General features: G+C 27.3%; 1 protein-coding gene across 1 annotated transcript; it reads left to right on the forward strand.

The window, feature by feature from the left end:
* The first annotated feature begins 6,691 nt into the window (after nucleotides 1–6,691).
* Nucleotides 6,692–8,807, forward strand: LOC107028199. The gene is made up of 7 exons (XM_027919340.1): nucleotides 6,692–6,889; nucleotides 7,034–7,063; nucleotides 7,347–7,376; nucleotides 7,615–7,770; nucleotides 8,022–8,075; nucleotides 8,190–8,330; nucleotides 8,412–8,807. The coding sequence occupies exons 1-7, from the start codon at nucleotides 6,692–6,694 to the stop codon at nucleotides 8,787–8,789; spliced, it is 987 nt and encodes a 328-aa protein (XP_027775141.1). The 3' UTR covers nucleotides 8,790–8,807.
* Nucleotides 8,808–15,155: the final 6,348 nt, after the last annotated feature.

Raw genomic sequence — 15,155 nt, forward strand, 5'->3', positions numbered from 1 at the left:
ATAAGTGTAAACATGGGATCATTCCTTGAACTTTAATTTTATAAATATAATACTATTCTTTTTTATGCAAAATTATTTGTGTGTTGCAACTAGTGTATACTGTATAGTTTTTTTTTTTTTTTTAAATTATAGTGACTTAAAATTATTTTTTATTGCTAATCATTTCATTGGGGAACAGCTAATTAATCATTGTTTTGGGGGAAAGTAAATTAGGTAAAGCAAGTCTTCTATTCCATGTGATAACAACCATCTTTCTTTTCATTATTACATATTTACCCCTATATTTCTTTACCCTTTTTGACCTTTTGATTTTTTATTAGTGTTGGTTTTCCACTCGTTGAGATATCAGTATTGGAGGTTAACTAAATCTAAATTTGCGTTCGAAAATTTCACAACAGAAATGACTCGAATTTGAAATTACAAATTAAAAATAATGGAATTTTTATCAATCATTACTCCATTATATTTTTGTTAGTTGTTAACGTTGATTTAATCTATGTACAAATCAATTACTAATACTCTATGGTTATCTTTGTTGATTGTTAACGTTGATCTACTCTATTGAGTGGGTACCACAGAAGTACTACTCACTAATTAATTACTAATCCCAATTTAGTTGTTTAATTACTCTAGGATTTTGTCTTCTTTGTTTAGTTTTGGCCATGAAAATGTATTAAATGTAGAAGAAGTTAATGTACTTAGCAACGTTATAAATGAAAGTTATGAAAGAGAGAAAAACCATGAGATGATTTAAATCTAATAATTGCATCAAATTTTGTTAGATACTAACGGCATTAATGTCAGAATAAATGAATTTAGTACTGGTTCGTCTCATATTATTTGTCATATTTTTTTGATGTATTTTTAATAAGTTATACTTTTTCAAAGTATATTTTTATTAACGCTGGGTTAATTTATCTTCAACTCTTTTCAACATAATTATTATTGTTTACTTTCAAAAATAAATAATGTAAAAATAAAACGAAAAAAACTCACTTCCTCCGAATCACTTTACTTGTCGTTCTTATTGGAAAAAAATTCAAAATATTATTGTTATTTTTTAAATATCAAGATATTATTAAATACATTATTTTCAATTTGCCTTTTTAGTGGTAATTATTTTTAAATATAATAAATATTACACAAACAAATATGGCATTAGAATAATAACTATTATTTTCATTTTGCCTTTAAGGATATAATGGGGCATTTTGTAAACAAAATTATGCCAAGGGGTCTAAACTCTAAATAGAGTATTTAATTTTATTTTGATTTGTAATTTAATAAATATTTTAAAGCGGTTATAAATTTTATTTTTTTTAATAATTTGACAAGTATTTCGAGGCGGACATTTTAAGTGATGTTTAATCCTGTTGACTTATTTGTATTTGTACATCTTCATATTTTAAGTCTCTCGTAAAAATTTTAATTTCGTGCCATTAAATCAAAAATTATGATAACATGGTAAGAATGATTTTTATCATTCATAAAAGGCTTCAACTTAAAAAATGAATATTTTATGTCAAAGAGAAACGTTATCGTGTGACTTCAGATCTACTGGGGCTCAATACAGATATCGAACACGAAGCGAAAAGGGAAAAAAATTGAAGGGTAAAAAGGGAAAATGATGTGTAAAGATTTATGATGAAGGGTTTTGGAATCTTGGGGAAGTAATCATGTGCCTCATTCTCAGCGCATGTTAGAAACAACACACGCTTAATCAATCACTACAAGTACGGTTTATGTTTCTAATTTTCAGTGCATTTTAAATTAATTATATTATTTTTTTTGACCAATTATTTGAGTTGAATTGGACTTTTTTAAAAAAAAATAGTTAACATAAAATTTAAACAAAATATACATTTTCATATTTAGATGGATATACACACTTGTTTTGAGTGGCTGAATTTAAAAGTATTTTTATAGTTAAATAATTAATATTGTTGTGTACACTAACAATAAAACTTTAATGTAATCTTATAACTAAATCTAAAAGGATAATAATATGAATGCAGATTGAGATGATGTTTTCGATAGACGACTAAAATGAAAAAATAATGAATGTTCAAATCTTAAAATCATCGATAACGTCACGTTAAAAGCTTAAATTTCTATATTTATACATTGAAATTTTCATTAAGGTTCAAATTTTCTGTGGCTTTTGAAAATGTCACTGTCTCACTAATATTCAAATTTTCCCACTTCTTTTTTTTTTTAAAAAAAAAAGAAGAAGTGTTATAGCTATAAATAAAATAAAATTTGATATGACTATGATTTTACCAAAATGTCAATAAAGTAGTCAAAAAAAACCAACATCAACTTACCTACTTCAATATAATTCAAAAGAAAATACAAAAGATCAATTCATTTTTTTAATTTACATTTCAAATAAGAAGATTACTTTAGTAATACTCCTACTTATTTATTTGGATATATAAAAATTGTCAGCCCTGTTTGATTTTTTAATACATGTGAAATAATATTCAAATTAAAATATTGTAGGTATGACAGAAAAGACAAGTAGATAGTTTAAATATGAAGGGTCCTCAATTACAATACTTCCAAGCAATACATTACAAAGAAAGGATATTTTTTTAAAATTTATAATTTAAAGAAAAAACTCAAATCCAAGAAGCACATTAATTTTTTATGTTAGATTTTATGTGTAAAAAATATATTATTAGAAATAACTTCTCTATCACGCACTGACAGATAAAATATATGTAAATTCATCGTTCGATTTTACTGAATATATATTATTATATAACCTTCTCCAAATTTGCATTTTGTGTAATATGTTAGGTGAACACATTAACCAAAAAAAAAAGAAGAGTAAAAGCAATAGAACCATTTTGGTTAATTTGTATTATGGCTGATAAATATTATGAATATTAATCATATTGTAATAGATTATTTTATTTTAGTTTTCATATTAAACACTAGACAAGTTGGGTCTTCAAAAGGGGTTATGTTTTCCACTAAGAGAGGTTTTCTTATTTTATTTTCTACTTTACAATTTGAAATTAAAGAAAAGTCAATTGTAATAATCTTTTTAATTGCCCTATATATTTTGATCATTTCCTTTTTCTTTTGCTTTAGAACAAAAGCCATGAAAAAGGGTTCTAAATCATTTCTTTGGTTGGCGTCAATAGTTTTGACGGGATAAAAATAATAATTTTAAGATAAAATATAAAATTATTAACATGTAATATACGAATTCAAATACATATTATAGATTTGAGTTGCACGGCTGCACCTACTTAAAGCTTGATGTTTTCCTAAAAAAGTAAAAGATGAAGAAATGATTATTCATCGAGTATTGAATTGTCGACCAATTAATTCTTAAAAAACAATTATTTACTCAAATAATTGATCAATTTTATTATTTACTTATTCTAGTTAATATATATATAAAATATATATGATCATATATGAGTATACACATATTACAAATGAATTATACATTCCATCAACTAAATTTAATAAAAGTGGTTTAATGGATAAGTTTTACATTAATTCTTCCAAAACAATTATAGATCATAAGAAAACTCATCTTTTTAGAAAAATGTTAATATGTGGACCAACAAAAATGAAAGAAAAGAAAAGGAAAAAAAAAAGTAGGCAAGAGATTCAAAATCCACTACCATAGTCTCCCCTTTAAAATATATTATTTATATTAAAATAATTTATTTTCGTCACGAGATCTCAAATTTATATCTTAGTTAATGTAATTTCTTCTCATTTATTATAATTTTTGTAAACGAAGTTATTCGATAATTATTACTGATAAGAGATGATATTTATTTCTTAACATTAGACAAGACGCGTATAAGTCGATCCTAATACTACGATTATATATATATAAAAAATTGTTCCCTAACTCATGCAAGATGCATAGTTATTGAAAATGACCTGTTTTTATTAAGTGTCATGTGATCCACAGGACATTAAAATTTACTCCATAAATTCAAATATATAAAAGCGCGTTAAACGCATAAAATTTAATGTTTTATATACTCCTCTATTGCCAAAATAATTAAAGAATCTTAATGATTAGTTTTACACAAAATGGTCATTTAAAAATGGAAAAATTGGCTATACTATCCCTTTCATTATTAAAGTAAATTAAACTGCAAGAGACTGGTGAAGAATAAATTAGAAAACTAAGGGAAGTACATACATGGCTAATAAATTACTATTAATCTGTATTTTTTTTTTAACAAAAGGAATAGCTAAATACACCAATAATAATAATAATTAAATTAGTGTATCTTCTAATATTTTTTTTAAGAAAATCATGCTGGGAGAGTGTACGCGAATATTGAAAATTTAAGTCATTTGAACTTATGTTGCTTAGAGTCATTAATATTGACCACATGTACGTATCTAATCCTCTAAAAATAACGTTTTTTATTTTAAGAATTTAATGCAACAACATTTTTTAAAGTCCACGAAACATAATTTTTGAACTAGAACTGATAAAATTCTCAGGCCGGTATGTTTTGATTAATAAAACATTGCGATAATCATAATTGAGATGCCCAGTTGGAAATTATTTGAATATAAACACTAATTGAAATATAAGTAAAAATTCTTTATTAAACAAATAAATTCGAAGTTAGTTACGTAATTAATGTATAATGTTAGTCGTAAACAAAGTGTAAATTTATAAATGTTCATAATGTATAAATTTATCTAATTATTACTTTTTGAATATTTTAGAAAATTATTTTCAATAAATATTTATTTATTTGCATTCGTTGTAGTCTATTGATTGGGCTGTTGAAATTTTAGTTGTAGGAATTGGGTTGCTGATGAATTAAATGGGTTGCTTAAGTTTAAGAGGAATTGGGAAAAAGAGTTGGGCTGAATTTTTTTTTTTAAAAAAATGAATTTCATAAAAATTAATTATTTATATCGTTTGAAATTGAAAAAGCTAGATAATTAATTTATACGGAAAAAGACCAAAATTTAATGTGAACAATATTAATCATGCTTTATCTATCGTGATTTTTAAAATTTCAAAACTAAACATTTTCCTCATTTAATAATGTAATTAATTATCTAGTACTATTCAAAATTTTAAGAATAAGTTAAATATGAAATTATAATAAAAAGAATAAATAAATAAATGCAACCCTCACTATTATGTTGACTCTATTGATATCCTATGGTCAAATTCCCCTTTTGGATTTTACTTGGAATGAGAAACTAACATTTATTAAAATAAAATAATAACTCTTTTAGATTTTATTAGTCAATTTTTCAAAGATTACATTAATGTCATGTGCAAATAGTCAATTCAAAATTTTACTATATAACATCTTTCTCATACTAGGAAAATAAGATATATAGATGTTCAAAAAAACATAATTAGCACTAATACAACAAGTAAACCAAGTAAGTTAATTACCCACTGCTTTCATGTTATGTTAGCTAGTTGAAATTAGCAATATTTTTTTTAAAACAAAAAAAAAGATTATTGTGTAAATTACTTTTGTTGCTTAAGTATTATTGTATTTACATGTTTTCTGACATCTTTGTCTGTAAAAAATACCCGAATATATTCAGGTAATGTTGATGCATCAAGGAGTTACTCAACAAGTTTTATTGATATTATTATATCTTCTTCTCAATTATGACGGAGTTCAAGGAAGAACAATGTTATCAAAAATTGAGGAATTAGAGTTGGAGGAACAACTTAAACTTCTCAACAAGCCATCAATCAAAACAGTTAAGGTATATATTTCACGCTAAAAAAATCATTATATTTAATAATCTGGTGAGCAATTATTGTATTCATGTGTTAATATAAATTGTAACAAAGATAATTATCCTTCAATCCCCTAGTTTTTGTCCATGAAGATTTTAAAAATTATTTATCTTTTTTCTATTGACTTTATTCAGAGTTTTAAAATTGATGTGGTAATTAACTTTGAACCTTTTATAAATGTGTAATTAATGACATCATTCGTTCCATTTTATGTGATAATATTTGACTGGGCACGAAAATTAAGAAATAATGAGGACTTCGAAATATTTATCAAATTGTCCTTCAGAAAAAGTAAACTTATTTTTCTCTCTTCTAATAAATGTATTAGAGTACTATCTTTAAAATTAAATGGATCAACAAAGATAAAAGAGAAATTGTACCTTTAAATACATATCATATAAAAAAATGCGTCATTTTTTCTAGAACAATTCAAAAAGAAGATAATGCCACATAAAACGGGACGAAAAATGTATTTACTTTGACTAATTAAAAAAGGCATAACATTGAATTTGATAAAAGTCTATTATAACCTTTGAAACTATACTATCAGTAAATATTAAGTTATGATTCTCAAAGTAAATCTAAAGTCATGTACGATTGGAAATTGAAAATTTAAAATGGTGTTTACGATCTATAGGCCTTTCGTCTCTATTCTTTTTTGTAAACGTTTTGTGCATAATAGAATTTGATTATCCATTATTAAAGCATTGGTGTTTACAGATTATTTTATTTTGGTTTACAGAGTAGATCTGGAGATATATATAATTGTGTGGATTTCTACAAGCAACCAGCATTTGATCATCCGCTATTAAAGAATCACAATTTTCATCCGGAGGCATGTGTCTACTTCACTTTACTTTTCAACTTTATAATAATAACATCTTCTTAAAATATACAATTTAAATTTTGAAAGGACAGATGAAACCTACTTTAGCTAGGTTAAAACAGAATTCAAGTACCTCTGCATCTAAGTGGTCTTCGAGGATATGGTCCGAAGATGGTGGTTGTCCCTTTGGAACAGTTCCTATCAAAAAAATTACTAAAGAAGATCTTATAAGACAAAGAAATATGCCACCACCAGAAGATCATGTTACATCTGATCTCGAGTTTACTACGGTAAAAAATGTTACATTAATTCACAATGTTGCCTTAAATAATATAATTATGATTTTAATTGTATTCTAATATGTTAAGCACCACTATATATAAATTAGTTCTTTATTACACAAGTCTCATATATGTTTTATTGCTTATGCACAGATTACCAATGTATCTTCAAAAGGATACATGGTATGTATATTATTATTTTCTATTATTTTATAGCACATGTTAAATTGATCATAATAAATGAATGTTTGTTGGGGTTTGAAAGTTTCTTTTTTTGTTGTTTGGATGACACTTCTCTAATATTTATACTGATATCAAATATTTTAATATATCTAGTCACAATTTAACAAATATTTTTATTTTTATACTTAGCTTGCAATAGTTTGAATTTTAAAGAGTTCATATAATTAGTTTTGGGTCATGACACATTATAACAAGTCTCATGTGATTTATTATTTATACACAGATTAACGATATATCTTCACAAGTATACACGGTATGTATATTATTATTTTCTATTGTTTGAATAACACGTGTTAAATTGATCATAATAATTTTTTTAGGTATCACACATCAAATTGTGGTTCTTTGACATTTGTTAAATGAATATATATTGGAATTTGGAAGTTTTCTTTTTATTGTTTGTATCACTTCCGTCATAATATATATATTGAGATCAAATATTTTATATATCTTTGTCACAATTTTATAAATATTTTTAATTTAATATTTAGCGTGCAATAGTTCAAATTCCAAAAAATCCACATAACAAGTTTGGAGGAGCTGGAATGGCCAGTTGTTTATGGAATCCCCTTGTTGAAGGTCAACAACACAGTGCGTGTCGGTTGAAAGTTCAGAAAGGATCAGACATCTTACAAGTTGGTTGGAGAGTAAGTTCATTACATAATTTATTGATAATTAAATTATTTTGCTTGTGATTGTTTTGTTTATTTGAAAAATAGTTTTAAAATTTTAAAAAGATTAACAGGGGAAAGAAAAATGAAAGAGTTTAGTGTGTGTGGTTGGGAGGGGGATCAGAAAATTGAAAATTGTTGTAATAAATATATGTCGATAAAGTCATGATACACAATCAATATTATTTATTTTGTTTATTAAGTCAAACACATATTTGTTGTTTCAGGTAGATCCAACACTATATGGCGATAATAACACTAGGCTTTTTGTGCATTTTCAGGTAAGGTGCCTTAGCTAATTTACTGATTTTCATTTTGCATTCACAAAATTAACATTTCCTCTCATTAGTTATTTATTTCAAGTGAGAAGTTCATGTGTACTTTACATTTAATAGGCTGGTAATAAACATTGTTTCAATGTACTATGCTCGGGTTTTGTATTGGTAAGTAGTGAGATACCTATTGATATGGTTTTCAAAGATGTTACACAACATGGACAAAGCGGTTCATGGGAAGCTACAATGTATATCGATCGGGTATATTTATTTCTTTATAAAAAAAATTTAAGTTTTGAATGCTACAAATACTAATGCAGATTTATTTTTTTTCGATAAAAGGATGAAGCCAATGGAAACTGGTGGTTTTTATTTGAGAAAAGCTATAAGAAAATTGGTTTTTGGCCTCAACAAATCTTCACTGACTTGAGAGGTTTTGCTCATAACATTGAGTGGGGAGGCGTCGCGTATAGCCCACCGGGTGTGCCTAAACCTCCAATGGGCTCAAGTATTTTTATTGTTGGAAACACTGCAGATGATGCTTATTGTAGGAGGCTTAGCGTTTTAAACGCTGAAGGTGCTACAATAGACGTAGATGAGACAACAATACATGTTGATGATCCTCATTTGTATCAAGTTTCGGATATTCCACATTTCAGACCTGGAAGGTTTCAACATTATGCATTTTATGGGGGGCCAGGAGAGACTCAAAAACTCTAAATGTAACGACATTAATTATCATATATAAAAAAAATTGAAATTCCTAAGAATATATCACTTGTTATATTTGTTACGATCCAATTTTTAACCTGGTTAAAACATTTCGTAACATAACTATTTATTTGAAAAAGAAAATCATTATCTCTTTCTTACCGGAACTATGAAATCATTTCGAAAAAGAATATTTGAAATCCTGATTTCGTAAATTAGAGAAAAAAGGGTAAGAATTTTGAACTTTCAATTATTTCTCGAGAAAAATGTTAAGCATATCAAAAAAATCATAATTACGATTAACTAACAAATTTTAATATTTTGTGGCTAAAAATATTTTAAGATAGTTAAAAAGTGTAGTTAGTTAATTGTCAATGTCGAAAAGTTAGTTAAAGTAGTTTGTTACATTCAAGTAGTTAGTTAAAGTTGTTAGTTAAGTAAGTCGGTGAAGAAAGTGTGTATATATAGATAGCATTCTTATTCACAATGTAACACTTCAATTTTCATATTAATACAATTCTCATTCTTCTTCTTCTTCTTCTCCTCTCTCTCAATTTCTAAATAACTTCATGGTATCAGAGCTTTGCCATTAGAAGCTAGAGAATTGTTCATCTACGAGTTGAAGTTCATAGAAGAAAAGAATTGCTATTCCGCTGTGCAATTGAAGAATAAAGTGAATCAAGATGACACAAGATGATCAAACCACAACTGGAACTAGTAGTATGGATGTAACTTCTGGAAATCCAAGTTCTATTCCTGCTGTGTCAACAAGTCAAGGAGTTGATTATAGGCATCCCCTATTATTGAGTCCCACTGATATCAGTGGTGTAAGTTTGATTTCATTTCAGTTGACTGGGATTGAAAATTATGCTCTTTGGAGTAGATCAATCAAATTGGCGTTACTTGGCAGAAATAAAATTAGTCTTGTAGATGGATCTTGCAAGAAGGAGGATGTACGAATTGATGGGAAATAGTGACTGTCATTGTTTTGTCATGGCTTCTAAGCTCAGTTTCAAAAAGTCTGTTTGAAGGAGTTGATTTTGCTTCATCAGCCCAAAATGTATAGAATGATTTAAAGGAAAGGTTCGATCATTTAGATAGTTCGAGAACCTTCAGTTTACACAAAGAAATTGCTTCTTTGCAGCAGGGAACAAAGTCTGTGTCTGTGTATTTTACCAAACTCAAGCCATTGTGGGATGAGTTTGAAGCTTTAGTGCCTTCTCCTGGATGTGATTGTGATAAGTCTAGAGGTTTTGTTGATCATTTAAATCGACAAAAAATGTATCAGTTCTTGATGGGGTTAAATGAGTCGTTTAGACAGGCAAGAAGTCAAATCTTGTTAATGAGTCCAATGCCTTCAGTAAACCAAGCATATGCTATGGTTGTGAATGATGAATGTCAGAAACTAACTTCTAGTAGGACTACTGGTTCGATAAGTAATTATGGAGTAGAAGCTCTAGGAATGTATTCAAGAATTGGAGGATCTACAATTGCACGAGGGGTAAACAAGTTTACAAAGAAATATGGAGTTGTGTGTGAATTCTGCAGATGTAAAGGACACACCAAGGATCAGTGCTATAAATTGATTGGATAACCGTCTGATTTCAAGTCCAAAAGAAAATTGAATAATGGAGCTTACATGGTTTGTAGTGATGAAGTTAATACAAGAAAAGATGGTTTTGAGGGTGTGTCAAGAAACTTACCTTTCAGTTATGGAAATAACACTGATGTGGCTGTGAAGAGCACAACTAGTGGAGTAATGTACAAGTCAACTACGACGTTGTAGTTTCACTAGAGATCAATATAGTCAGATTCTTCAGATGCTTAAACAGAATCAACGAGTTGGTCACAAAGATGAAGATGCAACTTGTAGACATTAAAATTTTGTGGGACTCTACAAGATGTGTTCAATTCGAGTTGGGACTCTACAAATTGTGTTCAACTCAAATAAGGATTCTTGGAGGCTACTCAACCATAAGCCCTAGTTTATGCCTATATAAAGGGTACTAAATTCCCTTAAAAGGCATCTCGAAAATTTCATAAAGAGATTAAAATCTCGAATACTCCACAAATTGATGGTTTATTCATAAAGAGAGGTCAAAATTTAAATCGTCCTAGTTCGAGAAATACGCCACTAACGGCCCTCGAATCATGAATAAATCCTAGGAGAGTAGAATCAAGGGATCAACAGAATTGTACCCGCTATCTTAATCAATAAAATTATATTTCTTCATATTTTATTTGTATAGTTTATTTATTTTTCATATGTTTAAAATTTATTGCAAACAAATTAGCACGCCCAGTGGACCAAATCTGCTCTTCATCTCTTCTCTCTTAAACCTGAAGCTGCAAAGGTGGAAGAATGAGTACTTCAAGCCTCGTCTTTGAGTTTCACAAGTCTACCCTCCGTCAAGCATTGAAGCAGGGGGCATTTATAGACATTAAAATTTTGTGAGACTCTACAAGATGAGTTCAATCGTGTTGGGACTCTGCGAATTGTGTTCAACTCAAATAAAGATTTTTGGAGGCTACTCAACTCTAATTCCTAGTTTATGCCTACTATATAAAGGGTACTAAATTCCCTTAAAAGGCATCTCGGAATTTTCATAAATAGATTAAGATCTCGAATACACCACAAATTGATGGTTTATTTAAAATAAGAGGTCAAAATCTAAATCATCCTACTTTAAGAAATACACCACTAACGACCCTCGAATCATAAATAAGTCTGGGGAGAAACACAATAGAAATGGTTGAGTTGCCACATTTCTATTGAAAATGATCTTAATTATTTATCTAGTTTTTCTTTTTTCTCTTTTGTTTGTGTTGACTTTTTTTTTTAATTATTATTATTATTATTATTTTAAAAAAATCCAACCATCTCTTTATCCCACTTGTTGGACCATTTTTTCAGACAAAATATTTCAGCCCATTCCCAATTCTTTCCAATCCAAGCCCAACTTGAATAACCCAACCCATGTTGTAAACCAACCCAGCAACAATACCCATTTAATCACCAATATATACATGAATTAATTACTTAGAGTGAATTTTTTTTAAAAAAAATAATTACTTACTTTTAATGAATTAATTACTTGAGTGGATTCTTTTTAAAAAATAATTACTCATTTTAAATATACTCTTTAATTATTACCATGTATATCAGTACATGATAATATTATGTATTTTATTAAATTGTCTCTCTCGCTCTTTTTCTTTTCTGTGCTCTTTTTTCTTTTCTCTTTTTTGCTCTTTTTTTTTCTGGCTCTCTCGCATTCTTTCTTTCTCTCTTCTCTTTACCAACTTTGTTTCTGAGCTCTTTTCAATCTCTCAAAAAAAGAGAAGCAACTAAATTGAATGCAAAATGTGACAAACAAAAGAGAATCTCATTATCTGTAAATTGAATAAAATTTGTATCAGTAATGAATTAAACAAATAGTTCAACAGTAATAAATCAACCAATAAATTGTAAAATGAATTAAACGTGTATAAAAAGTGAATAAAACAAATATTAAAATTGAATTAGAAGAGATAATTAATCATAAAAAAAATTAACTAATGAAAGACCACGTGTTTGTTCTATAGAGTGAATTGAACTTGTACCAATAATGAATTAAGCAAATAATACAATAGTAACAAATCAACCAATAAACTGCAAAATGAATTAAATTTGCATTAAATGTGTATTACATAAATACTAAAATTGAATTAGAAGAGAGAATAAGCAAGAATGAAAAATGTAACTAATGAAAGACAAGACAATGATCTGTAGAGTGAATTTTCACTTATATGAATAATAAATTAAATAAGTAATCTAATAGTGACAAATAACAAACTATAAAATGAATTTAATTTACATTAAAAATGTATTACACAGTATTAAAGTTGAATTAGAAGATACAATTAAGAATAAATGAAAAAGTAACAAACGAAAGACATGACAATAATCTATAAAACTTAATTAAACTTATATTACTCTTAAATATAATTTATTTTTTATGATTTTAATACAATTTTAATACAACTTTAATACATTGTGATATAGTTCCATAAAAATTAACCTTTTTTGACTTTCATTCCAATATTTCTCCTAAAATCACTTATAAACTAATCAAACCCTCTTAAAATTGTGATATAATCTCCAAACGACATTTTCAATTATTTGTGAGAACAATCTATCAAAAGTAATCACAAATTCGTAAATTCAAACAATTAATTTAAAATTTGAAGCTTTACAATAATCATCATTGGTGAGTTCTTGCTGCATTAATTTTAAAATTTGAAATTTCTGCTTGAAACATAATTTTATGCAAAATTCCAATCTTTTTGTTACAATTCTTGTCGTGTTTTTGGATGAAAATAAAAAAATGGACAAAACTGATTTAAGAATAGTTATCTGAATGAAATTTTAAAGAAGAAGAAGAAACAGCAAAAAGGAGAAAGATAAAGAGACAAAAAAAGAAAAAGAATAAACATAAGTGGAAGAGAAAGAGGCAAGCGCATGTAGAATTTGTTTGCTTCCAAAAAATTGGTATATTTAGTTAGAAAAATTATATTGACATAGATGAGAAATATTTTTTTGACGTAGCATGTTTATGTGATTTTCCCTACATACAATAGCACCGCCCAAACCGACCCGACCCGTTCTTCTCCGTGTTGCAGTTGAACCTTCGTCCTCAATCCTTATCAAGGAATCGTGGGGCTGCCTTCCTGAGTCCACTTCCTTTACATATCTTCGAGTTGAATTTATTTGAATCGACCCTTGACTATCATTGGGAACACCACCTTCGTCGATTATGTTGATGTCGAAAGAGAAGAGGACAGTGTCTTACTTACTTAAAGTTAGAAAGCTGAAATACAGGGCGGACAGGGGCAAATCATACAGGAAAAGGGTTGTGATACACTGATATACAGCCAATACATGAACGAAAATGGGCTAAAAAGCCCAGGTGCAACAACAGTCCAAAAGAAAACTAAAAATGGACAAATTTCAGAATGAAAATGGGCTGAAAAAAGGTCCAAATGGTGCAGCCTTGATATAAGAAAAAATTAGTAAACTAGTCAAAATAAATAATATATTTAGTAAAAATATCCATACTTTATAAATATTAGCGATAATGTCAAAAATGTCATTATTTTAAAAATTTATGTGTCCCAATTTTCTTCCTATTTTATCTCTCTTTTTCAATTAATCCTATATATCCTTTTTTTTTAAAAAAAAATCATTCTCTCTCATATTTATCTTTTCAAATTGTTAATTCTCTCTCCCATTTAATTTTTTTTTCTCTCTCATGGTTATCTTTTCTGATTTTCCTCCAACATTCAAGTTGCAAATATTTTTTTGCCATATATTTTGGTTATTTTTTTAATCCAAAATTGAATCAACTAGAATCCCTTTGATTAAGGTATCTCTAATCTTTATCCTATTTTCAGATTTCTTTTCTAATTTTATTTTTGTTTAAATCTTAAAAAAATATTGTTTGTATTTCTCAATTTCCGTTATGATTTACTCTCCAATGGCTGAATCCAAGAGGCTTATTAGAGGTATTCATCTTAATCAACCAAATTCTGGTGATTTTTCATCCTTTAATTTATTTATTACTTAACAAATAGTGTATAATGTATAATCCACTGCTAAAATGAGGGAAGAAAGAGGGTAAGAACATTTACAAGACTCATTGGTGTGCAAAACCTTCCTCAAATTCANCAAAATTCTAAATAAAAACTAGAATAAATAGAAATACAAATAAAATACATATTGAAATGAATACATACAGGATTTTTGAAGAAAAAAAATAACTATATAGGGAAAAAATATATGAAAATACAAATATATTTCTTGAATGACTATATATATAAATTCGGCATACCTATTAGAATGAATACAAACTAATAAAAAACTATAATAAATATAAATAGAATATATTGTGGAATGAATATAATTTTAAAAAGGTAAAAATTCTGTTGAAAAAAAAAACAAAATTTAAATTTTATTTGAAAATGTAACTGATGAGAAAATTAAGGATGCTTGCCTTTTTTTGAAATATCCCCCCTTAATTTTCTCCTTTTTGTTATTAAATATTATATTCTTTAAATAAAAATAAATAATAAAAACATAAATAAGATACATAACAAACTAAAATGACATTTTTACTAAATATTGAAATTGTTGCTAATGAGTCATCTTAAATGCTAAAATATTGACATTTTGAAAAATTTCCCTTGATATAATGACAGGTGGGCCAAAAGCCCAACACATTGATTTTGGGCAAGGAAGCCCAAGTCCAATTGTATTTGACTAACCTTTTATTTGAATTTGGTTTTATTTAATTAAATCCCCCCAAAGAAAGTCATTTCTTCTTTTTTATGTTCAAA

Source organism: Solanum pennellii, chromosome 8 (assembly GCF_001406875.1).
Source record: "Solanum pennellii chromosome 8, SPENNV200".
Classification (NCBI taxonomy): domain Eukaryota; kingdom Viridiplantae; phylum Streptophyta; class Magnoliopsida; order Solanales; family Solanaceae; genus Solanum; species Solanum pennellii.